This window comes from Phascolarctos cinereus, unplaced genomic scaffold (genome assembly GCF_003287225.1).
Source record: "Phascolarctos cinereus isolate Bilbo 61053 unplaced genomic scaffold, phaCin_HiC Scaffold_8;HRSCAF=390, whole genome shotgun sequence".
NCBI lineage: Eukaryota > Metazoa > Chordata > Mammalia > Diprotodontia > Phascolarctidae > Phascolarctos > Phascolarctos cinereus.
Genome location: NW_027556291.1, coordinates 35,287,351 through 35,314,909, shown reverse-complemented (window position 1 = coordinate 35,314,909; position 27,559 = coordinate 35,287,351). Strand labels below are relative to the sequence as shown.

At 41.9% G+C, this 27,559-nt stretch overlaps 1 protein-coding gene across 2 annotated transcripts; it reads right to left on the bottom strand.

The window, feature by feature from the left end:
- Window positions 1-2,428: 2,428 nt before the first annotated feature.
- On the bottom strand, window positions 2,429-10,932 carry SLITRK4 (SLIT and NTRK like family member 4). 2 transcript variants are annotated; one of them, XM_020978661.2, is made up of 2 exons: window positions 10,732-10,932; window positions 2,429-5,655 (listed from the first exon to the last, which is right to left on the bottom strand). In XM_020978661.2, the coding sequence occupies exon 2, from the start codon at window positions 5,603-5,605 to the stop codon at window positions 3,089-3,091; it is 2,517 nt and encodes an 838-aa protein (XP_020834320.1). In that variant the 5' UTR covers window positions 5,606-5,655; window positions 10,732-10,932; the 3' UTR covers window positions 2,429-3,088. The 2 variants fall into 2 exon arrangements, with proteins under 2 accessions (XP_020834320.1, XP_020834319.1); XM_020978660.1 differs by lacking the exon at window positions 10,732-10,932 and adding an exon at window positions 9,492-9,618.
- Between the last annotated feature and the right edge of the window lie 16,627 nt (window positions 10,933-27,559).

Below are 27,559 nucleotides of genomic sequence, written 5' to 3'. Positions count from 1 at the left end.
TAAAAAAATAATTTAAGACTTACTTGAGAATACATGGACACAATATATTTTTGTAACCCTTCCATTACTGCTTATACCGGTGCTCATTTCCCTTGCAACAGTTCTAAAAGAATCCATTCAAATGTGTACAGAGCCAAAAAGGCCATGATTTGTCCAGCCACACTGACAAGCTGTGGTTCTTGGGTTTTCTCCATTTGAATGCAAGTTCTACTAGAAATGTTGAACCAAAATATATGCACTACCCCTCCAAGGATTAAACTAACATCGATTGTATTTATACCGACAAAATATGGAGATATAGTATCTTGACAGCATTTGCACTCAACCCAAAACTTACACCTAAGTACAATACTGTAAAATTTTCAAAAAGAACTGTGGACGGACCTGTGCAAAATAGTGTACACTATATAATGTAGGCACAATGAATTTGGTTAAGGATAGCATCTCAGCCTTAACTATTAGTCTTCTAACCACCATTCAGTTATGGTCAGTACCTCCAAATAACCATGCTTCTGGAATTTCCTTTTTTTTAATTGAACATTTTTGTTTTTGTTTTTGAATGTCTCTCAAGAGACCAAGATACAGACAGTATGCTAGCTAGTTACAGAGAGTCTTCAGACTGTGGCAGGATATCTTCTCACTGCCGATCTTCTGGCAACCTTTTAGCCTGCCCACACTGGATAAAAGGTATCATCACAATGGCCTAGCACCCCCAAATCGCTGATGAAACTAAACTGTTAGTGTTCATCATTGAAGCGTCCATTTCAGATTTCACAATCCATACTTCATTGATCATAGGATCAACTAAAACATTTCCGAGTTTTTGATCGTTTTTGTCCTGTAAGATCTCTATGCATTTAGGAAGCCTTGACTCCACGGATGCATATGTGTTTGGTAATGACATCGTAAAATTTCAGATGGCATTTTGGTTGAACACCGTCTGTCACACATGGAACTTAATGCCAATTTTCAACCTTGGAATTCAACAGCTGTTTCAGGCTTTTTGTAAATGTGTATAAATTTCTCACACAAACTTTGTGTCAAGGAAACCACACACCTTAAAGTCCTAAGAGCACCACCAGCAAGGAGATGTGAAAACTGAGGAGAGAATTCTTTTCACTCTCCTTTAAAATATTTTTAAAACCAATTTTGTATATATATATGCATATATATACATATATGTATATATATATATATATATACACATACATAAGTATATTTTAAATCTAGGTTGTATGCCAAACATCCTCCCAGAGCAAATGCAGAAGGCTCTGGACATGAAGAGTTTATCACCAAGATTGTTGTTAGAACTTCTGCCACAGTGTCATCTCAGAAGTACCACTTGAAAAGCATGAAGAAAATCTGTTTACTTTCCTTGTCACTGGATTGATCAATGTATTGATTACAGAAGGTGGCAGAGGGCAACATTATGGAGGCAGGTCAAAGCAGAATGGCTTTCCCATTGGTACTTTGCCAAGAGGGAGAGAGTCTCTGTATCTTGCAAACACCTTCGATGAATGGGTGTTTGAGTATCTTGATCCGTTTGACTCCCACCTTATCTGCCAAAACAACCACAATGGTGTCATTTGGGGAGTCATGGGACTATAAAATACTGTGAACTGAACTGAGACCAATAAATGCATTTTACAATGTGGCCTCTACCAGCCAAGATTACCATGTTTACTGTTCTACTTGATTATCTGACGTTGGTCAGAGATTGAAGGAACAGTGCACTGGTGCATATTAAAATGAAGCTATTTACCTTACTTTTTACTTTTTTTTTGTAAATACTTATAGTGAAAACTATTTAGATTAAGCTGTAGAACCCTAAAAAGCAAGACAACTGATGGCAAATACCAACTGTCCAAGAGACACGATACTATAAAACTAATGAATCTATTTGAAAATGCACAATTGGTAACAAATCTGAAGATAATATGCTAATTTCACAAGAATAGCACAGAACACCTGTTTTTGTTTGTTTGTTTGTTTGTTTTAAATTATACCTGATCACATTATCCAGAATAGTTCTATACACTTCATCTCTTGCTTTCGGGGTTGGTATATTTTCTCTGTTTTAATTTCTATTGAATGATAGATGCACTGTGATCAGGAAAATGAGTCAGGCATATTAAATACATATTAAGGAGTACATGTTTTGCTATTTAGTGTACAAGGTATTTCATAAATATGAATTATATTACAAAAATAGTTTCTGGTGCGCTCACATGGTAAGCATTTGGCTAATTTTGGCCAACCTTAGAGGATTGTAGCTATTTCACATAACTGAGGACAAACTCTAGTCATAGTTTGAATTTTGAGTTGTATTTAATTCTGCATTAACATCAATTATTTCTTCAGGTCACCACAAATGCTGTATAAATCACATTGATTTTTTTCTCTTTTAAATTTTATGTATAGACAGGTATGCTTAAAGTGTTCAAATTTATTTTCATCGGTATGTAATGCATGGTATATTTTAAACAAATGTTTGCACAATTTAACATCAGTAAATCCAGTGGTTTCAAGATGCAGGCCATAAAGGTTACCAATTTACAAATACTACCGAATGTTCTCTCTTTGCATGCTTTTAAAAAAAACTTTTCAGAGAATCTTTAAACAGAGTTGTTACAATGCCACAAATCAAAGGATTACTCCAGTTCCACCACCAACTTAATCACGTGCAAGATGAAGGACCCAGCTGAGGTACAAACACTGCTACCAGTTTGCTTGTGTTTGTTTTAACAAATCACAAGGAGGCGAAGGTTTTGCAATAGGGGAAGGGGTACAAAACCAATTTGCCCCTTGTGGTTAAATTCAGCGTAACATGTATATAAAGCATCCCTTTGGCAATAGAGTTTGCAGTATCCCCACAGGATTCCACAGCCTAAGTTTTATGGAGTGAAATCCATTAAAGGTCAAAATCCTTCTCTATTTGACAACTCATATGTAACTACAGTGAATCTTACACCCTTGGAAACACCTGCCTCTATGCCTATTGATAATATAGAATTTGGAAGTTAGAAGTCAACAAAAGGCACTTTCATCATTAAATAAATGTCCTCTGTAGGATATAAGACTGCATGACCTATATTTTGTTCAAAGCTGTTTGCTCTTCAAGGACTTGTAGGTAGTCGGGAGAACTCTGAAGTTTTGCTTTTAGTTCAAAATATTCACTCTTTCTCTGCTCTACAACAATTTTACTATGATTACCTCCTATTAGTGATTTCTTATTTTTCTTGTCTTGTTGCTTTTCTGGATAGCGAATCTCAAAGCCACTGACCCCGATGCTGTTGTACTCCTTTTTGCTTTCCAGAAAATTCTGAATGAATACATTTGAATCCCGGCCAGGGAATAATTCATCCAACTCATCAATTGTGCTCAGTCTTTTCCTGGTATCCACATGGACGAGATCTTTGTCCTTTTCAGGAGCATTTCTCAGGATGACTTTCTGTCCTGGTGGCTCAGAGAACATGAAACCGGCTTCAGACTCTTTCAAGCCACACGTGTGGCTCTTGCTCATTTGCTCAATGGTCTGTGGGATGAAGGCTTCTGCTGCGAGCCCATCCTTCTTGTTGGTCTTGTGCTCATGCTTTCTCAGCTGCAGTTGCATGGAGCTGCATTCTGGGTTCCCGAGGCCTTCGTGTTTCACGATCGGCTTCTTGTTGCGCCGGAGCACAAAGACTAGGAGGCAGAAAGCAACAAACACAGTTAAAATCAAGACCACCAGAATGCTTAAGATTAAAATGGACAGAGGGACCGGGCCTCCAGGAGGACTTCGGATGGGCCCCATTGGTGTCGTGAGGGTAATGGCAGGTATGGGGCTAGTGAAGGGAGAAGAAGGCCTGTTGAGCAGCTTCGGACACAGGATTTCGTTTTTGAGGGACTTTAGCTCAATGTTGGCAAACTGTACCGGCGTTTCACATTTCAGTTCTTTCATCACAATATCATCTTTTAGTTTCTCCAGCCACAGCTTTAGAGCCACCAAGTCACAAGTGCAGTCCCATGGGTTGCCCTCAAGGTCTATCTGTGTAAGGGACTGGAGCTGATCCAGCACCCCACTCACAGGCAGGTACATGAATTTGTTGTTCCTCAGGTTCAGCCGAGCAAGAGGAGCACCTGCAAAGATGTAAACCGGCAGGCTCTTTAAGAGGTTATTATTCAAATACAACAACTGCAGATTGGGCATGGAGTCAAAGGTGCCGGCTAAGATTTCTATGATCCAGTTGTATTCCAGATAGAGATACTGCAGGTTGTACAGACCTGCAAACATTTCAGGGTACAGCCGTTCTAGCTGATTGCCATTGAGATAGAGTCTGCGGAGATTGGTGAGATTCCGGAACACCTCTCCCTTGATCGCTGTAATCTGATTGCTGCCTAAATGGAGTAGATCCAGACCTTCAAATTCAGTGAAATCTGAGGTGTCCACATCTTTAATCTGATTGCCATTGACGTGCAGCTTCTTGGCATTTAAGGGTTTGGGCATCAACTCGGCCAGCGACTGTATATTTTTTTCTTGGCAATTGACACTTAATCCTAAATCAGAAGGGTGAGTTTTGCAAAAACAAGGGATTGGGCAAGGTGTCAGTGGTGGTACCCTAGTTTGATAAGATACAATTTGACTCAGATTACGATTTGAGAGTGCTTTGCCTGCAACGATGCTAGAGATCTTTGAAGGATTGGTTGTTTTGGGGGGCTTCGTCACTAATCTTTGTAACGAGGTTTGGGTTGTATGGCCATTGGGTGTGGTATAGCCATTTTCCAGCTGAGAGGGTGGTAGGATCCGCACATCAAAATCACTCCCAGTTCCCATGGAACATAATTCTTGCTTATTGGTTTCCTTCAGAAGCCTCCCATACAAGTCACTGGGTGTTTCACAGATAGCTTCTCCTATGTAAATGTTATATGGCATGTTCTCCAGCCATGCTTTCAAAGGCAGCAAATCACAACTGCAATTCCAAGGGTTATCTTCAAGCTGTAATTCAACGACACGGCCAATGTGTTCCAGCACACCAATGTAGGGCAGCTTCTGTATTCGATTCCCACGGATATCCAGATGGGTCAAAGATGCAAATCGGAAAATATTATCGGGAAGGAACGAAATCAGATTGTCATTCAGAATGAGCACTTTCAGTTTATGGAGTTTATTGAAGGCTCCCCGTTCAATATACTTGATTAAATTGTAGTCGGCCTGGAGATACTCCAAGTTCTCTATGCCAAGGAAAGTGTCAGCTCGGAGAACCTTTAATTCATTGTTATTCAAGTGCAACTGTTTTAATGCACTCAGCCCCAGGAAGGCTCCTCCCTCAATGTTCTGCAATTTATTATTCCCTAGCTGCAGGGAGACTGCATGTGAAAAATTCAGAAATGTATTGGGATAGAGGACAATTAACAAATTATTTTGAAAATTGAGGTGGTAAAAATTTGACCAGGGTGGTTTCAATTGATTTGGTCTGAAGACAGAAACCTTTTCACAGTTGACATAGAGTACGTTCTCCACCGACACACAGGAGCACACATTGCAAATTTCCACCGAGGGTTCAGATTCTGCATTTGTTGAAGCAGAAATGGGGGTAGACAAAACCAGAAAGAGCCAAAGTAACATCTTCTTGCATTCAGCAAACAACTTTATGCTTCTGAATAAAGATAAAGAATCTAAAAAAAAAGAAAGAAAGAAAAGAAAGAAAGAAAGAAAGAAAGAAAGAAAGAAAGAAAGAAAAGAAAACATTTTTTTCAATGGTCATTCTCTTGAAAATTCATCTGGGTAAAAACTAAACCCTAGTGAATTATTAGGCAATATATGTTATTTATATATGTATATAGAGACATATATGTATATGTATGCACATATACTTATGTCTGTCTACATAAAGATATATGTGCATATATGCATATATAGACATATACACACATACATTCATAAAATATATATTTAAGCCACCCAGAAAACCCAGTCCAAACACTATGCATTTCTCTGGCTTTAGTTCTAATGATTTGTGTAGAATGTGCATAATGGTGTAGCATAAAAACAGCAAATACAAGGAAAGATTTCTAATTATGGCAAAAGCCCGGCTATTCTGTAAATATTTCCTCTACGCAGCTTGTGCCAAAGTCTTCCTTAGCACTGACCCCAGTAAAGGTCCCTAGTCTTTGAATGCTCAGGTCCAGAACCAGAACCACAAAGGAGTTATAATGTGTGAATTTCAATTCTCTAGGTGTTAGCATGATTAGAAAGGTAGATCAGAAGGCAGAATAGTATAAGGCTTGACTGAGGGACAAAATAAAAGGGGTAGATTAGTGTGGAGCCCAGGGAGTTGAGAGACAGAAGTAGCAAGGGGCACAGGGCAAAGATATAAGAGCAGCAGCAACAATACCTTTCTATTTGTACAGCAGTTTAAAGTATGCAAATTGCTTTTGTATCCACCACCTATTTTGAGCCTCACAGTATCCCTGTAATGTAGATAGGGTAGGCAGTATTGTCTCCCTTTCTACAGCCTATATCTCTAAAATCTCTAAAATTTAGAGATAAAAAGTGAGTTGCCCAAGGTCACTCTGCTTCTCCCTCCAAGTACCATGGTCTTTCAACCATACCAATATGGTTTAGCTTAAGTCTACACAGTTGGGCTAAATTCTACTGAATACTTCACTCCTGTGATTTTTCAGTCTAAGAGAAGGCAGGTGTTGATATAGGAAGAGGAAAAATAACCTGGGGAGTAAAAGGGGAAAGATTTGTTATATGGAAGATGTCTGTACCTATAGGACAATCACACAACACAACACAACACAACACACACACACACACACACACACACACATAATAGCAACAACCAATCACAACAAAACTTGTCCTCAGGGAGTCCACAGAAAGGAATTTTCTATCTGAATGCAGAGATAAATAGCTGATCTATCTTGGCATTACAGAGACTGTTGCCTCACTTTACTTCATGTCTCTCTTCCCTTTCCTTTTTAGCTTCAGTCCATATGTTGGCTGCTACTTAGTCCAAACTCCTGCTCCAACCTCCTTTTACCACTGTCTACCACTGCCTGAGATATGGAGTTCACACAGCAACATTCCTATGTGGCTCTAGCTGGAGAGCTAGATATATTCTGTAGTCACAGCAGATTCTTGTCTTAAATTAATCAGTTCCCAGCTGTTCCCCCCTTCCCCCACACACCCTTCTTACCCCTGATCTCTAAGCAAATAGAATAACATTTGTTGGTAGAGCTTAATGGTTAGCAAATTAGCCCATTTTCTCCAACTCTTCACATATTCCAGCACATACACACGAATTTCTGCAAGAAAGATTTCCATAAACATATAAAGCATGCATTTTCTTTTTATTTATGCAGGTTTAGCCATGTCATTTCTTTTCATGGTAAATAGCCAGAAAGCTGCTATTTCAAACTGGTTACCTTCATACCATAATGAAAATCTATAAATTACCTAGGAATGCACAAGAGGAAAATGATGCAGTGAAAGACACATCCTATAGATACCCCTTTGTTTATTTTGCCCGTGAGGAATGTCTATAATAATAACATCACATCTATAAAAGTAGACAAACCATTATGTATGACCTATAGAGATCTGTAGTTTTAAGGTGGGCCAAACAGAAACACAGAATTGTGCTGCCAGAATGCTTAATTGGATGCTGTAAAGACATACATTGACCCTGGTTGGTGTGATGGCATGACTGGTAGTGCAAAAGAAGTCACAATTCATAAGAATGACATCACCAAAATCTCAAAACAACTCTCATCAAATGGAGGTTTTTCGGGGACCATTTGCCTTCGCATGACCATGGATCCCCAGCTACCCATGTCCAGTTCAGCCATTTCCAGACACTTTTCTTCCTCAGGTATAAACCTAAATCTTAACCAGAAACAAGCAAACAAAAAAAGCAACACCAACAGAACCTCAATTGAAAAAGGGGCTCCCTTCCCCCTCCAGATTTCTACTGTGGATAACAAAAAAGGGGGGCAGGGAAGAGCTAGGAGGAAGTCAAAAAAAAAGCAGCTCCCTTGGAAAAGGAGGAAACAAGAGCCAGCTGGAATGGGAGAGAATAGGGAAAGAGGGAGTTCCAAGGAGAAGAGAATGACAAGGAGCCAGAAAGAGGACAGAATGGATTAAGAGAAACTAGAAAGAGGGCAGAGGGGATGGAGAAGAATGAAAACAGGGCAGAGGATAAAAGGACAAAGTCAAAGAATTGCAGGAGCTAAACAAACATTTAGCAAATGGTAGAAAAAATAATGCACTACTTAAAGCACTCTTGGGATGCTGCTAGGCACCTCTCCAGCCTCCCCAAGTGTCCTGCGGGATGCTTTGTCAGCCAGATGCCCCTCTCGAGCTCCCGGGGACTGGCATGTACACACATAGGAAGTCTTAGCAAAAATCATTCACCCACTCTGCGAGCGTATGATCGCAGCTCATGCCCGGAGAGGGTGGGGGAAAGAAAGGGGAGGAGGGAGCGGGGGAGCAGAACAGGCACAGGGCTAGTGGGAAGATGGCAAATGAAGCAGCCGCTTGCCTGCCTAGGGAAAGACGGAGGGAATAGAGATGCTGTCGCTCCGAGCTCCGAAAGGAGTCCCGAGGTGGCCGATGGAAGCGACAGCGAGTACCGCATTGCCGCAACCCCGTGCCCAGGGCCGGGGCTGAAGACGGCCGGGCTGCTTCCCTGACTGTCCCCCTTCAGCTGCCCAGGCTGAGCGACTGGCACAGGGGCAGTCCTATTCCAACCCACCGAGGGTAGCAGCTGGAGTTTCCCAGACGCCTCTTTAAAGCCACGGAGAGATGGGGGGGCAGGGTTGAGGATGCCAGGCTTCGAAGGCTGGAGTCTCTCCGCAACCCCCGTTCCTTCCCTTCTCTCCCCCCCCCCCCGTCGAAAGTGCCCTGCTCTTTCCCCTCACTCTCAGCCCGTGCCAGTTCAGAATAGACCAGGGCAGAAGGGGAGCGGTATTCAGGTGTCTCCATCCTTTCTACGATCAGAACGTCCCCCAGACCCGGCCAGAACCCCGACCTTTCAAAGTCCCTTTTCCAGTCTCCATCCCCAGCTTCGGCTCCTCTGTGCGAGAGCCCCCTGCTTACCCACCAGATCGTACTAGCTGCAGCATCTCGTTAAGGTCCCAAGCAAGTGCCGAGCCCTGGCTCGACGAAGTGGTTGCGAAGGGTCAAAGGCGCCGAGAGAGAGGAGCCCCGTGGGCCAGCTGGCGGGCCGCGAGAGTCGGAGCCCGGGGGCAGCTAGGTCCCCTTTGGGTGCCCGAGCCCAGGGCTGCCGCTAACACCCACCGCCAGAGAGGATTCCCCGGGTACCCGAGCCCAGGCAACAAGGAGGCGGCGACCGCACGCCCTGCGCTCCGAGGGTACCCAGCAAACTCGGGATGCTTCCCCCACCCCCAACCACCTCGCCGCCTCCCCAGTGTGCCTGGGTGGGAGGGCAGACCAGGGTGGGGGATGGAGCTCCCAGTCTGCCTCCCACTGGCCGGGCACCTACCTCTCCTCTCCGCTCAGCTCAGCTCTCCTCCCCTACTCTGCTTAGCTTCGCTGCTTTGGTTGGACTGCTCGCCTCCCCTCTGTTCGCCTCCGGTCCCCTCCCCTCTGCTCTGCTCTGTTCTCCTCTCGGATCCGGACACATCTAAGCCTGCCCGGCTGCTCCTGCTTGCCTGCCTCCCTCCACCCCTCCTCCTCCCTCCCTCCCTCCCTTTCTCCCTCCCTCCTTCTCTTCTTCCCTGCCTCCCTCCCTCCCTGCTTGCCTTCCTATCTGCTCTGCAGTTTTTGCGATTGTCTGTCTCTACGTGATCTGGACTTCTGCTCCTCCGCACACTCTCACTCCTCGCGCGCGCACACACGCGCACACACACACATCTACACAGAGAGAGGGACTCAGGAACATACACACACATACACACACTCACAGTCGCGCGCACTTGGGTGCGGATAGACGGACGGACGGACACACACTCACACCGATTCCTCTGAAAGCCAGGATGCACCTTTATATATACTCACAGAAGTCTTTCCTCCCTTCTCCCCTCCGCGCGCACGCACACACACATACACACACACACACACACGCACTCACATATAACCCCTCCACAGCACTGCCTCTCCCCAAGCACATTCCTGGTCCCCCACCTCGGCCACGGTGCCCCAGTCCCGGGAGCGCGCACACACGCACACAGACATGGACACACACACACACACACACACACACACACACACACACACAACACAGAGCCCACTTTTTTTCTGTCCTCTCCCACCGCACACTTTCCCCAGTGAGGCAGCCCCCACCCTCCAGGGACCCCCTAGCAGAGCGAAGGTCCCCGCCCCCCCAAGTCTTTGCTCCCACCCCCGTCCATCCTAGCGGGAGCGCGCGCGCACACATGCATGCACACACACACATGCACACACACACACACACACACACACACACACACACTGACAGGCGCGCACTCACAATCAATCAATCAATCGATCGATCGATTGATCAACGAGCAAAAGATGTCTCTGGGGGCATTCCTGGGAGACAGCAAGCAAGCACTCCCAGCTGGAGAAGGACCCCCCTTCCAGGGCGGGGGGGAGGTGGGGTGGGGGATGGGGGATAGAGGGGGTGGGGTGTCACGCAGCCGCTGCCACAGCCGCGGAATTAAGAACTACGAGGCTAGGATGCAGGAGGGGGTGAAGGCATGGCAAACAACGCCAGCCAGCACTTTGGAATCTAGTTACTGTACCTTTCTCCTTCCTTCCTTTCTTCTGTCCTTCTGTGACAGCTCGATCGCCCCGCAGCCCAAGGAGAAGCAGACGCACTTCTGCAGAGCGAGCGGTCCTTAGGTAGGGGCTGAGTTCCGAGGATCCCAGAGGCTTCGCACTCGCCCAGCCTACCTGTGTGTCCGGGGCCGGGGGCTGGAGCCTGGAGTGAGACTCCAAAGTGGAATGGGGGGGTCACGCGGCTCAATGACCCCTACGCCCACCCCACAAAGCTCACCGCAGCCTCTGGCTGAGATGCGGCAAGGGTTAAGCCTGGGGCAGCCAGAGGTTTGGGCCCAGGCTAGGACCAGGGAGCCAGCAGAGGTGTGGGACGGGGGACATGCCGCACTTGCGACCACAAACCTGCCTGGGCTACTGAGCATGCCCAGATCCAGGGCTATAGCCCTATAAGAGAAGCATTGTGTGCATTCCACTCCTCCAGGGTTTGGTGGTGGCCAGGAGGGGCTGTGCAGGGACAGGCAGGGGGAGAGGACCCTGTTCGAAGGCGGGGAGTTGGGGGGGGGGAGGGAAAGTAAGCCGCCAGCCAAGGCAAGAAAGAGCTAAGGAAAGTCGCTTCTAGCTTAACAGTAGTTCATTGTCATGATCAATATCAGAAAAGCACGAGCAGTAGGCTCCTGGTTATCCCGGGGTTGAGCCAGCCAATATGTGAATTATCTAGGCCTCTTCCCTTTACCCATTTCGTTTTGGTAGCGAGTCCACCAGGGGGTAGGAAGGGTCGGAGAAAAAGAGTAAAATTCAAACAAGTTAATTTTTCTGCCAGTCACTAGCTATGGGGAGGAAAAAAGGGGGGGAAGGGTGAAAAAAAGGAAAGAAAGAAAGAAAGAGAGAGAGAGAGAGAGAGAGAGAGAGAGAGAGAGAGAGAGAGAGAGAGAAGAGAAGAAAGAAAGGAAGAAAGAAAGAAAGGAAGGAAGGAAGAAAGAAAGAAAGGAAGGAAGGAAGGAAGGAAGGAAGAGGAAGGAAGGAAGGAAGGAAGAAAGAAGAAAGAAGAAAGAAAGAAAAAAGAAAGAAAGAAAGAAAGAAAGAAAGAAAGAAAGAAAGAAAGAAAGAAAGAAAGAAAGAAAGAAAGAAAGAAAGAAAGAAAGAAAGAAAGAAAAAGAAATAAATGGGGGAAAAGGCTTGGTGGGACAGGGGGGTTAAAACCAAAAGTGGTTTGGGGATCTCTGTGGCTCTGTGGGCATTTCCAGGCCGGCTGCAAAAATAAACCTTGACACAAGCCCTTCTTCTATTCTACCCAAGCCCCAGCTGTTGTAGGTGCTTTGCAAACAAAATCAGTTGCCTCTTTTTGTGGGGTATAGGTGAATACCACTCTTACCCCATTCTTTTTTTCTTCCCATCTAACAAATATTTATTGAGGCCTACTCTGTTCAGAGCCCCTTGTAAGATGCTATTATATGTGTGGGGTTGGGGGGCAGAGTGCACAGGGATGAATAAAACTGGGTACTGGTTTTTTGTTTGTTTTTTGGCTCTGTGTTTAATTCAACCTTCTGCCCAATCTACTAGTAGCATTCCTTAGTGGCTCTAGCAGCAGAAGGGGTCTATCCAGTAGCCCTCAATGATTTCTATTTAAACATCAAAAACCCCTAAAGCTGAAACAAGCAATGGTTTTGCAATCAGACTTTGGATGCTGGCTGAAATCTGCTGGCTGAACATTAACCAAGAACCACTGGTTGTGTAAAGGTCCTCTTTCTCCACATGCAACCCTGATGGGCATACACTTTATGGAAGCGCAGTCTTACCCCTTTCTAAGGAGCTAATGTTGCATCTTTCCATTTGCAAGGGACTTATCTGTCATTCAGGGCAGCCCTACTGCTTTCACCAAATGCATATAGCTCATTCCCGAGTTTGAATTCCTCTACTAGCTTGTGCAGATATAGCTACAGTCTTTACAAACATGGTTAAGTGTTATACCTTGTAAAAAAAAAAAAAAAAGAGGCTTCCCTGAAGCATCCCCCCACCCATGCTTCTGCCCTATTAAAAACAACCTAAGGAAGAAATTGAGTGGGCAGCAGTGGTAACATTTGCTGTATGGAATGTGAAATCCATTCTGAAAGAGCTCTGCCTAAAGGAAACACCAAAGGTTTTTTCCCTAACACTATGAGTATTTGTGCAGCTCATCTCTGTGAGGTGAGATTCTTCTCCGCCATAGGTAACAGCTGCACTGTGGACAAATTCCCTCTACTGTGTTCCACTCGAACAAAACAGACTCTGCTAATTAGGAACTCAAAATTTGTGTTATATTGCATAATGCAATTGGGAAGTAACAACAGATACCAAAACAATGTGGCATTTCTTCTAACACACTCTATACATCTCTAGCTATATATAGCTAGAGATGTATTCATTATCAGGATCCTGGAATTGTTTGTACTTTACCATAAATGTTAAGAGGATTCAATAGACTATAGGGAAAACCCAGACCTGCAAATAAAAGGAACAGTACAAGGATTGAGGGTATCTGCCAAGACCAGCTTTGGGCAGCAACTAGCAGACAATTTAAGGGCCTCTCTCTTCAGCTTTGGAAACAGCTAATTGAAATAATCGTGGGCTGTTCTCTTTTGTGTGGGTAGGTGGAGACCTGAAAACAACTGTGTGGGGAAATGTCAGTTAAGTTACATAGCATCACAGTCCTAAGAGGTATTATTTGAGAGATGTTATTTGATTAATATGCAGCCCATTCAGATGTGCTGTTGGAAATGAAATCAAGAGAAGAGAAACTCTCTCCAAATGAAATCGAAATAGCACTCCCAGCTCTTATAGGGGGCACACACCTTGCTTTCAGATGATGGGAACTGCCCATTCTTTAACACCCCCCCCTCCTTTTCTGCCTCTTGGAATTGTGAACACATGACTGTTTCTTGCCAGCAGAGGGGAGGGGGCGTCCCAGATCCAAGCAAGCCCAAGTTTAATAAAACTGCCACCCACTATCCATGCCCTTCCAAGAAGGTTGCAAGTAACATGCCACCCCCGTCCCAGTCCCTCACAATATGGGGTTAGCTGAGATTGCACTGATGCACTGACATTTTTCCTCTGGGTCATGGATCAGGAAAGTCAGAGCAGTGATAGAAATTTTTCCTTTTCACTTCTCTACTGGGGGTGGGGGAGCCCACAGTGGCATCTAACCATAACTTTTAACTTGCTCACTCAGTGGGTGTGCCCCTATCACCTCCTCCACTTGCAATCATTAGCTCTAGTTTCACTTACTACTCTGGTCCCTTCCTGATTCTTCCTCCCCTTCAACAAGCCATCACTATTCTTTCCCTGTTCTGAAATTCTTTCATGAGAATTTGGTTTTTACTTACCTGAGCATGTGTTATAACGTTACTGGACACGCCCAGTAGAATGTAATTTCCTTGAGGGTTGGGAATGTTGGACTTTTTTGGTTTTGTCTCTGCATTCACAGTGGTTGGCACATAAAAGGCACTTACTAAATGCTCCTGGAATTGAATCTGAGGTCTTGGAATGGAGGCTGGATAATCATTTGCTAGGATGTTAAAGAGCAGATTCTTGTTCTGGCAGGAGTTGGGCTACATGACCTCTGAGGCCTCTCCTAGCTCTGACATTCTGGGATACCTAGAATAGTCTCAATTTGGAGGATGGGGAACTGAGTTCCCACAGGTAGCTTCCCTGCACATACCCAGCCAGCAGCCAGAGACTTCCATTGGCTCAGGAACCCCAAACTTTAACTTTAATTTTGTGTAGAACAATTACAAAACAAATGAAGAGTCGAAGATTTAAATAAGACCCCAACAAATAATATCCCAAATTGTTTTTAGAGTAAGCTAAAAGAAAACGAAGTAGAGTTTTCTACTGGAACTTGGCTTTTTAAAGAACTCCTTAACTCAAACTATAGGGCAGCTCTGAGCTGTTCACTCTCCTTCCTTCAAGACACATAAAGTATCACACTAGAAGTAGAAACAATCCCCCAGACAAGCCCGAGTTTAAAGGCAGTTGCCAATGATTAAAACATGAACGGTATCAGTGTCAAACACTGCAAAATGAAAATAATTATAACAGCAACAAAACTATGCCGTAGCCTCCAGTGGCATTCACTTTCACCTGATTCATTATTTATCCCCGCTCTTCAAAATCATAACAAGGCTAAGATTCACCACCTACCAATCAAAGTAAATGCATTTTTTTTCTTTAAGAGAGAGTATACTTTGTCACTATTCAGGTTGCTAACTGTTCATTTCTTTTTCTTTTTCTTTTTTTTTGGGGGGGGCAGTTGGGGTTAAGTGACTTGCCCAGGGTCACACAGCTAGTAAGTGTCAAGTGTTTGGTCTGAGGCCAGATTTGAACTCAGGTCCTCCTGACTTCAGGGTTGGTGCTCTATCCACTGTGCCACCTAGCTGCCCCTATTTCTTTCTTTTTCTTTTTTCTTTCTTTTTTTTTTTTTAACTGTTCATTTCTACTAGAGCTGGAAGAGATCATAGATTCAGAGGCTGGGAGGGACCTCAGAGTTCATTGAGTCCAAGCTTTTAATCTTACAGGTGAGGAAACTGAGGTCAAGAAAGGAGGAATGACTTGCAGAAATTGAAATTCAAGTCTTAAGAACCTGAGATCACAGATTTAAAGCTAGAATGGGCTTTACAGGCCAGCCAGTCCAACTCTCCCATTTTACAGATGAGGAAGTTAAGTGACTTCCCTGGGCTCACACAGCTAGTAAATAACAGAGCCAAGGCTCAATGATTCTAAAGCCAATATTCTTTCCACTGTATCATGATGTCACACTTCTTACTCCAAATTCAGTACTGTTTCCATGACACCACCTAATCTGCAGAACATCATTGACCCCTACCCCACTTTGCAAAGGAGGAAACTGAGGAACTGGAGGGTTTAGGGCATGTTGGGCAAAAAAGTAATTTTTGTTTTATAAACAAAGGTAAACATTTGGGGAACTATCTTTCACAGGTATAAAATACAAATGCTCAAAACAAGACTGAAAGTATAACCAACATGAAAAATCCTGGATATAAAATATTCCTGATGGGGCTACTTTCAATCAGCCAGTCCAAATCTCAGACCATTATGGGATTTTTCCACGCATAGGGTCCATTACATTCTCTGAGTCTGAACTTGCAAAGGTGATTCCAAGCACTTTCCTTTGTATCTTTTGCCATTGTACAATGGAGACCCAGAAAAAACATGGCAGGTACATCTGCAGCCCTCTGGAAACACAAAATGATAAAGAACAGTGGGAACTTTCTATGTGTCCTCTGTGGGACCAAATGAATTAGAAGAAATGTGAAATATATACCAATTTGGTTTCATCTCATTTCAAACTAACCTGACACTCCATTTTTTTCCCCAGGATACCTTTCTAAAAGTCATGGCTAGTAAGTAACCTGTCACCTTTTCCAGAAACCAATGTATCAGCTGTGAATACATAAAAAGTCTCCTTCTCTAGGCAGTTTGATTTAAAAAAAAAAAAATTGGATACCATTCACTGATTATTTCGGGGTGGGTAACAGAGGAGCATGTCATTCTTTTAGGGTCCTTGTTATTTCGTTGCCAATGAGTGCTTGTCTGGTAAAGCCTGCCTGTACTGCAGATACTTTCTAGAATATCATTTCACTAAATTATAGCTACCAATGTGACATTGTCAGGGCTGTGGTTTTCTTTTTCTTTCCATGCACTCTGTAACTTGGAGAAATCTCATCTTCCTTGCTCACTGTCAGAGATTACTGCCCTGAAACAAACTCAACCGCCTTCAGACAACTGGAAGATAATAAAGATTGGGAAATAAAAAATAAGACGTTAATAGCCAAACAATCCACTGTGAGAATTACTCCCAAGGGCAATACAAGCCCTATAACACCAACTGAAGCTCAGTCAGAAACAGAGAATGGTCTTCCGTTTTTACCGTGCCCTAGTCTATCTGGGGAACCAGCATGTTGTCTTTCCCTGACAAAACCATTTCTTCTAAAAAACTATTGAGGGTCTTTCTCTTCAACCCTTTGTTAAATGGATTTTTCATTTTCTTTTTCTTTCTTATGAACAAATAGAGATTTCAACCTTTTCTTTCTTTTTTATACACTCAGAATTTCAGAGCTGAAAGGAAATGTTTGGATTTATTTCTAAATGTCCTTTTGGAGCAATTAAAAACTTTGATCAAGATTATGTGGGATAGGGAAGCTAAAAAAGACATAACATAAGGATTTTTTTCAAATATGATATAACTTTATAGGAACTCCCTTTATCAATGCAAATCAGTAATTACTCTGCAACTTGTCTTAAAGAGTCTCTTGGGGCACTGAGAGATTAAATAACTTTGCTCAGGATTCCATAGTCAATATGTGTCAGAGGCAGAGAATTGAATCCAGATCTTCCTAACTCAGAGACTGGCTCCCCATTCACTATACCAGTGGTGGGGAACCTGCGGCCCGGAGGCCACATGTGGCCTTCCAGGTCCTTGGGTGTAGCCTTTTGACTGAATCCGAGCTTTACAGAATAAATCCTTTTATGAAGGGGATTTGTTCTGTGAAGTTTTAATTCAGTCAAAGGGCTGCACTTGAGGACCTAGAGGGCCACATGTGGCCTCCAGGCCGCAGGTTCCCCACTCCTGCATTATATCATATTGTTTCTCAAAAAAGTAGCAATACTCAGAATTAGGAGATGTTTAAAGTTATCCATACCTTTACATTTGTAAAATTGACTAAAATTATGGAGAACCAAAGATTCCATGAAGAATCAAAAATCTCACATGGATTTTAAAATATTTTTAAAAAGCATTTGGGTTGTAGAAGATGCTACCTTAAGGGTTCATCTCTAATCATGTCTCCTGTGCATATGTTAAAAATAATACAGTAATCCTTCAAAGATGCAGCAAGATTGATGCCCTTGTTTGCTGTATTCCCTGACGATTAATATCAAAGAAAGCACAAGATAGGGAGACATATGCTTGTGAAAGGTGGTTGCTGGCATCTCTGGGAACATCTAGCATGGTGTCTTAATAGAAGAAGACTTCCCTGTAGGTGGTGTGGTTCTGTAAAAGTTCCTGTTTGGGCTTATATCAAGCCCTGGAACAATGCAGACCCTACCTACTAAATGACATTCATGATTACTCAAACCCATTTGGGCTAACTATCCACACATAAAAAAAAAAAGTGGATGAAGAATGCTTATTTTTCAGCCTATGATAGACAGTTGGATGGACTGCCCATAGAGCTGGTGCATTAACATATATAGACACTGAGGCTATATAATGAATTGGGCTCAGAAATGAAGAGGAGGAGAGCTAACCAAATTACCTTTGGGAAACTGCACAGTTCTTTTCATGACTCCAAGTTTCCCCTAGAAACAAAGGCCTATCTTTTTAACACCATTATTCTTCAGGCTCCCCTATATACCCGAGAAGCATGAGATACCTCTGATTCTGGTGGATTAAACATACTGGTCACTCAAAGCTCAATGAAGATATTCATAGTGAGGCTAAATAGGTTGAAGCATATTAATTACACAGTGCTCAGTGCCTTGAACACTCTTGATACTTGATAAATATTTGATTAATTTAATTGATGGCATTGATAGGACTTACCAGAGCTTATACTGTGTTGACATGGGCTTCAAGTATCCCAATTGTACACAGAAGAGGTCGATACACACAAAAGTTTTAGGGTTTTGAACAATTAATTGTCAAAGTACCAGAAAGAGGAGAAGATATAAAAAAAAAAAAAGAGGACGAAATCTTGGATAGGATCACATTTTTATTTAATAAGGTCATCAGGAGAATATCAATAAATACTGATCCGTATGGCTAGGATCAAATGAGTTAACATATGTGAAGCACTTTGAAAACTTTAAAACACTATATAAATACTAAATCATATCCTACAGTAGACCACATCTTTAAAGTCACATGATTGACTGGAAAGTGTAGAGAGTACAAAATCTTTGTGATTTGTTGAATATTAAAAAATTTATTCAATACAGCAAAAAAACACCTAAAAGGACCTCCACCCAAAAGGTAACTACTGTGCAAAATCATATATGATTTCTCAAAAGATAAAATAACAGATAACTCAGTTCAATGGCTGTCTAGTTATTAGTATCAAGTGAGGCATAAAGTAGGGAGACATGCTCAGGAAAGATGTTTGCCCCTGCAATAGAGTAGGTCCAGAATAGATTCCAAATTGGAGAGGAATTTCCTATTCATTATGAGTTATATTAGGTGCTCTTGCATGTGGATTACATTCTGTTTATTGCATCAAGCCTTGGACCACTGTATTATCTCCTAAGTTAGATCCACAAATGCTCAAGAGAGTTTGGATTAACTACCCACACAGGAAAAAAACCAATTGAATGAAGTCTGCGTATTATCCAGACCATGATAAGCAATTAGCTTATAAGTACACGTATTTTATACAAACACTGCCAATGAGCCATGCATTGGACCTAGAATTGATCAGAAGGAGAAGAGCAGGGTGGAGTCACTTTTGGGAACTATGCAATTCGTTTAAAAATTTTTCTTGTTTATTATGAACTTATCAAACATGGATATTTTAATATACAAAGAACAGAAAAGATGATTGTATATGACACTGTGAACCTCAGTTATGAACAGTTTTTAAATACATACTGAATTTAACATTATAGTAACAACATTGCCCTACTTGTCTATACCCCACGTTTTTCCCTGAAACAAAGACCCATCATTTTAAATCAGTATTTTATCCAGTGGTATTGTATAAATATTAGCCATCAAATATCAAAATCTCCAAATAACCCAAATTAAAAATCACCCAAAAGGAAGTATAGAAGAACATGGGCTTCAAGTATCCCAATTATACACAGAAGAGGTCGATACACACAAAATCATAAGCTGGTTGGGTCACATTTTAAAAGAAGAATTATGCAGGAGAAGTGATGTAAAAGATTAAATCATAGAAATATTTGAAGAGAAAGACATAATGGGCCAATCATATTGTATAAGTGATGGCTACTCCATGGACAGCCATATATTCCAGTAATATCCATGCAAAGTTAAAAAAAATGAAGGGAAGGCCCCCAGCAATGTTGTTAATTAATCGGAGGACATGGAGAAGGGTTACAGAGAATAGACAGGCATGGATGGGTTGCTATCTGCATGATAGGAGGGAATGTCTAAATGAAAGATATCACAGATCCATTGGAATATTAGAGCACAATGTTTAAAATATTAAATGTATTTAATTCGACAAACATTTATTAAGCACATGCTATAGGTAAAACACTGTGTTAGATGTTAGGAACACAAAGATGAAAGTTGAAATAGTCCCTGCTTGCAAAGATCTTATGTTTTACTGTGAGAAACACAATATATACACATAAATGTGCAATATAAGCCAGGGAGTTTATGGGGGCAAAGGAAAGATCTGGGCAAAATGCTTTAGGAAAATTGGAGGAAGGAGAGGAAGACTTCCAGCTGGAGAATATGAGGAAGGATCTAAAAAGGCTTCATAGAAGCAACTAAAGTAAGCCTTCAAGAGAAATAGTCTGAAAAAGTGGAGATGTGGAGGGAATATACATCAGTCATGGGGGAATATCTCTTTCGCTCTCTCTTTCTCTCTCTCTCGCTCTCTCTCCTCCTCCTCCTCCTCTTTCCCACCCTCAATTTATATCTATATATGTATATAAATAGCTATCTAAAGGGAATCTGTCTAGATATATCTCCCTCTATACAGAGAAATTATCTATCTGTCTATCTATCATCTGTCTGTCTGTCTGTCTGTCTATCTATCTATCTATCTGGGCCCAGTGGGGCTGAAGCACTGTCTCCACTCTCTTCTCTACCAAGGGCCACCTCTGCACTAAGCCCATGCCTGGTCCAGTCCTGGGGGAGCCTGACTTCTTAGAAGAGTGGTTAGACTCCTTTTCTTGCTCACTTTAGCTCATTAGGCCCCCTCCCCTGCCCCATCCAGGTGCCCCAGGGAAGAATTACAGCTTAGTTTGTGGTTTATGTCTAAAGTCTCATCAAAAGGAGAAATAAAAGTACTAAATATACAATATAACTCTCAGGTATTGGACAGATATTTATTTTCTACACTCAAAGGAAATACTAAAAGGGCAGCTAGGCAGTGCAGTGCGCAGAGCACTGGACCTGGTGCCAGGAAGACCTGAGTTCAAATTTGGCCTCAGGCACTTTCTGTGTGACCCAGGGCAAGTCATTGAATCTCTATTTGCCTCAGTTTCTCCATCTGTAAAATGGGGATGATAATAACACCTACCTTCCAGGGTTATTATGAGGATCAAAGGAGATAATAATTATGAAGTGTTTATCACAGTAACTGGCACATAGTAAGAGCTATATATAAATGTTAGCTATTAGCTATGAGTTAAAAAATCACAAAAAAATCTTCACAGTCCTTATTGACGAGACTTAAACAATCAGATGATTGCTTCATCATCTTTAAAGTGTTTCAGTGTTAAGTTATACTTGACAGCCAGAAATAGCCAGAGAATTCACTATTCCCAAAGGGCTGAACTAATACACATGGTCAGCTTGCAGCCAGTAAGGAAGCTCTGTCCATGTCCTGTTTTATATTTATATGTGTGTATACACACATACACACATACACACACACACATGTGTGTATATATATGTATATACACACACATGTATGTATGCATGTATGTGTTTATATGCATACATATAGATCTAAAAATGAACAGTGTGAAGAAGGGGCTGATGAATTTATTTTTTCTTTTATGCATTCCATTTTTGAGTCTTTTCTAGAAAGCTAGGTGCCATAATTTGAATATGGTCTGTTTTTTCTCCTTCAGTATTTTCTTTAGTTACTTTTTTCTGATCTAATTTCATCTACTATTAGGTTTTCATTCATTTCAACAAAGGCCTCTGTAAGGTTGAGCTTCAAAAACTATTTTATTATTTTAAAGAGTCTTCCTTGCCAGACAGGTTTCCCTAAGCTCTCACATACAAGACCATCAAGAAGTCTGAGTTGCCACAATTTGTACAAAGTGCCTCATGATCAGCCAATATAAGATAGCAGAAAATATTTTTTCTCCTCTGAAGATTGTGATTGAAGAGCTTTCTTAGAAAAACAAACTGAAAGAAAACTGGCCAGTATTTCCTATAGGTTAATAAAACCGTTTACTATATAGTCCAAAAAAAGAATTCAAGTAACTCAAAGCTATAATTTCATCATACACTGTCTGAAAGTCAGGGCCTTTGCTGAATGCTATGTTTAAAAGTCCTCTAACCCACCCCCCGGAGGATAAATCAGAGAATGAAGGCTATAGCCTATGTATCCTCAAGCTATAGAATGTTTCTTGAGTCCATTTCAGAAGATTCATGGGGTGAGAAAGTAAAAAACAAACAAACAAACAAACAAACCATTATGCTAACTGTTAGCATAGCGAGAAAGGCAGGGCTGCTGAGTTGTGACAGAGGTAAGGCAATGTTGCAGGCATTTGCTCTGACAGCCCACCAGCATCTCTTCCAGTGGGATTGTCTGCAATCAACATGTAGAAGAAATTTACTGATGCTACCAGGAACCAGCCCTTGGAATGCTGCTTGTACAAATCATTTCTGTGTTAGAGGAGAGAGAGAAAAAACAAATGGGATCTTGTCATGGTAGAGCAATGTGGCCATGGGGGCTGGATATTCTAGAATGTCTTTTCCTGTGTCTGAGTATGTTTTTCTGGTGCTTTGTTGTGTTCCCCAGGGGATTATTTTGTTTTGGGACATGATATTAAACTAGCAATGGCCTGAGGTGCAGGGGAAAACCAAAAGGTGTGACAGTGATGAAATTATGTCACAGACCTAGTGACAGTTGTGTGTTCTTCATACTAAATTATTGCCTGTTGTTTAGCATCTTGCACGTTGGTATAGGACAGGGGTGGGGAACCTGTGGCCTTGAGGCCACATGTGGCCTTCTAGGTCCTTGGGTGCGGCCTTTTTACTGAGTCCAAGTTTTACAGAACAAATCCTTTTATTAAGGGGATTTGTTCTTTGAAGTTTGGATTCAGTCAAAGGGCCACACTTGAGGACCTAGAGGGCCACATGTGACCTCAAGGCTGCAGGTTTTCCACCCCTCGGGATGTCAAGGGACTCTGATCATCAATAGTTGTGGGACTTTAACAATAAAATACTTTAGGCTGGGACAAAACTCAGAAAGGTCCCCAAAATGAGACCATTTACCAGGGAACTCCATCAACATAACTGACCCTCCTTGGAGAGCTCTTAGTGGATTTTACTTTAGGACGATCCTTGTCTTGTCTCCTTTGATTCTGGCCCAATTTCTTGGTCCTGATTCTGTCTACCTCCTTTTGACACTCAATCATTTACCTTGCCTACTTCAGCAAGGAGCTCGTCCCTGACTCAACGGAAGCTCTAGAGCGTCAACTTTCTAGGACTATAAAATATCTGTTGCATTTCTGAATAACAAGTCCCATTGCCTCAAAGCCTGACCCCACCCACCCCACCTAGTCAGGTGGAGCATACTCATGCCACTTCAGGCAAGGAAGATATGTACTGGTGAAGACTTAAATGCCATTTGTTAATTTTTCTAACGTTGCCAAATACTAGTTAATGCTCAGAGCTGCCAAGCTGCCTTTTAGGCATATTTCAAATAGTTTCTACCTAGTAATACTAACAAATAGCATTTACATACCACCTTACATATATTATCTCATCTTATCCTCACAACCATCCTATGAAACAGGTGCCACTGGTATTTTAATCCCTATTTCACAGGTCAGGGAACTGAGACTCAAAAAGGTTATGACATGCCATTGGTCACAGAGCTAGTAAACATCAGAGGCAGATGTGAACGCAGGTCTTCCTGATTCCAAGGCAGTTGTCTTTCCATTAGATCATGCTGCCTCTCAGACTACTTCAACCTGTATTATCCAATATCTATCAAGGGGAAGTAATGGAGAAAGGCAATTTGCTTTAAGCCACAGTTATTTTTATTTTCTTTTTAAAAATCAGTCATCTAAATGTTGAAGTTAATTACATACTTTCTGATTTCTGTTGGTACCTTCTGTGGATGGAAAAGAAATTTTGGGGTTTAATACTATGGAATCTGTGATACTGTGGTGAGATTTCCTGTAATCATCATTTAAAATGCATCTCCAATAACAGGAAGGCTACTGCTTAATCTTTTAGGAAATCATCCCTCCTCACCATCAGTTTTTTTTTTTTAATCTCATAATGGGAGAGGCTTTTAAAAATCCAACTACTTTCCTACTTCTTTGGACAGACTTAAAATTGTTGGGCAATTTCCCCCCAAAGTCATTTTCTTGAAGTGTAATTTCCTTTTCAGTGACTTAAAAATTGCTGTATGGATGGAAGAAAAATCGAGAAAGCAAGAGGTGTCGCATCAGGACCATCAGGAAAATCAGACAGATTTACCATGTTCATGGTGTATCTTCTCAATTCTCTCTTCATGTACTAGGAAATGGGAGCTTTTTGAGTACAGATGGAGAGAAGAAACTTTATTAAATAAAAATCACAGAATCCCAATATATCAAGACGTAAGGGACCTTAGAGGATATCTAGTCTAACCCATAGCTGAACAAGACTTTTCTCTGCAGAATCATTTATGGGCAGCCATCCAGAGTCAGTCTAGTAATGTGGAGCCTACTCCCTCCCAGAAGGCCCATTCCATTGGAGAAGAATTCTAATTGTTAGTGTGTTGCTCCTCATATCAAGTCTAATTTGTTCACTATGTCTCTTCCATCCATTGCCCCTAGTTCTCCTCTCTGAAGCCAAGTGGAATGAGTCATATCCCTTTTCCATTTGATAGCCTTTCTGAGAGGACAGGTCGCTGTGGCCCAGAATCATGGGTTTTCAGAACTAGAGGGGCCTCAGTGGGCATCAAGGCTAGATCATAATGGAATAGGCATCTTCTCTACAAAATTCCTGATAAATTGTCATTCAACTTTTGCCAGAAAAATACTTTCAGCAGAAACCTGAGAATTCTCCCTCTTTGCTGTGGCTGGTACCAACAGAAAGCCCACAAAACTTTGTGTCGTCCTTTTGGTTATTCACGAAAACATGATGCTTCCCTGGGACAGCTATAACATGCACTCATAGTGGAATGACCGAGCAGAACCTATGGCCCCCTAAACCTGTTTCTTGCTATCTGAAAAGTGACATACCTATCACTGGAAAAGGTTCTCCCCGTGATGTCTATTGAGCAAGATGAGAGATATGCATATCCTGTTCTGCTATGACTAGTGTTATGGTATCTCTGAACCATTACTTTTGTAATTGATGGAGGCCAGGCCTGTCTTTGCCATTATTTTCCCTAGATGGGGACATGTGTCCTTATAGAAACTGAGCTCCACTAGCTAGTTTGGTATTCTATCCTATATTCCTACCCACACTTGCCTATAGGGAGAGGATTGTCTCTCCAAGATAGTTGCCATGGACCTTAGGGTCATATGACCATAGTTTTTGAGCCAGAAGAGACCTTAGAGGAAATAAAGTCAAATTTGCTCATTTTAAAGATGTGTAAACTGAGGCCCAGGGAGGTGAAGGCATTTGCCCAGAGGCCCATATTTAGTAAATACCTGGGGCCAGATTTTACCTACAGCTTCCTTATTCCATGTCCAGTGCCCTATCCATTCTACCACACTGCTTCTGTTGAGTTATCTTTCCTCTGAGAAGGAGTTCCTTCACAACATGAAGATATGAGCAGTGTGACAATGCAAACAGCTTCTCTGCTCCCCAGATGGAGATGAAGCTGTGCCATCTTCTTCTCTGTTCATCCTACCTTTCCGGATTTATCTCATACTACTCCCCTGCACATATTCTATGCTCCAGCAAAATTGGCCTACTTTCTGTTTCTCCCACCACACACCTCATGCTTTGCTGCTTCTATGCCTTTGGTCACTTTGTTTCTCATCTCTTGAATACATTTTTCCTCCCCACCTAGCACCTATGGAGTTCTTTACCTGTCCTTTAAAACCCAATTCAAATGTCACTGCCTCCATGAAGCCTTCCTTCATCTTCTCTGTTGGTAATGCCTTTCTCACTAGGAACTCTCTTTCACTGCTTTGCAACTCTGTTGCTTATCTAATATTGTGTACTTAAACCATTTGCATCCTACTTTAATGCCTCATCATGGTATGGATATGACCATGCCAGTAAGGTGTAAGGTTGAGCAGGTTCTCCAAAGTGGGAGAGACTTCCCTTCTATGCCCAACAATAGATTTTTCTGTTTTTGTTTTTGCCTTTCTGTGTATCCTCAGTGCTTAGCATAGTGCCTGATACGTAGTAAATACTTAATAAAACATTGTTGGCTGACTGTCATATGAGAACCAGCCTAGCTCCCTGTCGCCAAAAGTATGGTTCCCACATAATGAACTTTTTTGTTGCAATGACTCATGATAACCATCTACGCGAGGACTTGCAATCTCCATTGGTTCAGGAACTAGTCGCCTCCACAGATTCACTGAAGTACTGAAAATATAGCAATTTCTGTCTGTGCCATATCCCCATACTAGCCTGGCAAACTCCATCAAGACAGTAAACTGGTCATAGGTCTTTGTATGTCTTCCGTCATGCCCAGAACTTATGAAATGTTTGTTGAACTTGAACTTGAATCTAGTCCAAAGGAATTATACAAACAGCAAATATACAGAATTCATAGAGCTTTGCATGGACTAAACCAGAGCAAAGAATGCAGAAGCTGGAGACTATAATGCTATAAACAAAAGCAACCCTAAAAGACAGAGGAACTTGGACTGAAAGGCAAAGATCAATATTAATTCTAGAGGAGAGATGATGAAATGCACCTTCTTCCTCTCAGTATAGGAATGTACAGATATCAAATGTTGCATATGCTGACAGATAGGGTTACTCTATCTATTGGTTTTCCTTGATTTTTTTTTTGTTACAAGAGATGGTTCTATTGAGGACAGCTAGGTAGCACAGTGGATAGAGTGCCAGACCTGGAGTTAGGAAGACGAGTCTTCCTGACTTCAAATCTGGCCTCAAACACTTACTAGCTGTGTGACCCTGGGTAAGTCTCTTAATCTCATCTATAAAATAAGCTTGATAAGTAAATGGCAAACTGTTCCAGTATCTTTGCCAAGAAAACCCCAAATGAAGTCACAAAGAGTTGAACACAACTGAAAAGGTGACTGAACAGCAACAACTGTGGTTCTATTGTGTGGGATGGGAAGAATGGGTTATATATCAGGAAATGTCTGGGTTGAAAAAAAACCCCAAAAGGCATCTATACACTTTTCTTGAAATATAAAAGCAAAGAAAATGATGCAGAAAATTGTCTGTGTGATGACTAAAGTTTAAAAAGGTACTGGAAGATCATAAGACTGGTTGAATGTCTCAAAGTTAGTGCTAAGTAGCTAAATTCTCAAGCTTGGATTCATAATGCCTTGGCAAGAGCTCTCTCTCTCTCTCTCTCTCTTTTTGTTAATTAACAGTTGTGCAAGGTTAGAGAATCTAACAAAAGGTGCATCTACAATGGTCTCTTGCTCTAAAAGAAGAAATTAGTTTGGAAAAAGTCATGGAAACTCCATAAGGGGAAAATTTCATGTCTAATCTCCATGGTAACAAAGTACTGGCAAAAACTTGTGATTAAGTGGCTCTTAGCTTAAAAGGTAAATGGTGTTTGGGTCCCTTTTCAGCTCATTATTAAATATTATTATATGTCATCTCCAACTTATTAGAGATCCTCCTTTTATCATTCATTAAAATTTGTAGCAGTAACAGAATGGAACAAGCCTAGAAAGGAAGAATGAAAAAAAAAAGGGAGAGACTCAAATGACATTTTTAACATAACATGAATGTGGCATATTATATTACAGATTTTCTTTAAG

Coding starts and splice junctions, on each gene's coding strand:
- SLITRK4 (XM_020978661.2), bottom strand. CDS start 5,605: ATGTTACTTTGGCTCTTTCTGGTTTTGTCTACCCCCATTTCTGCTTCA.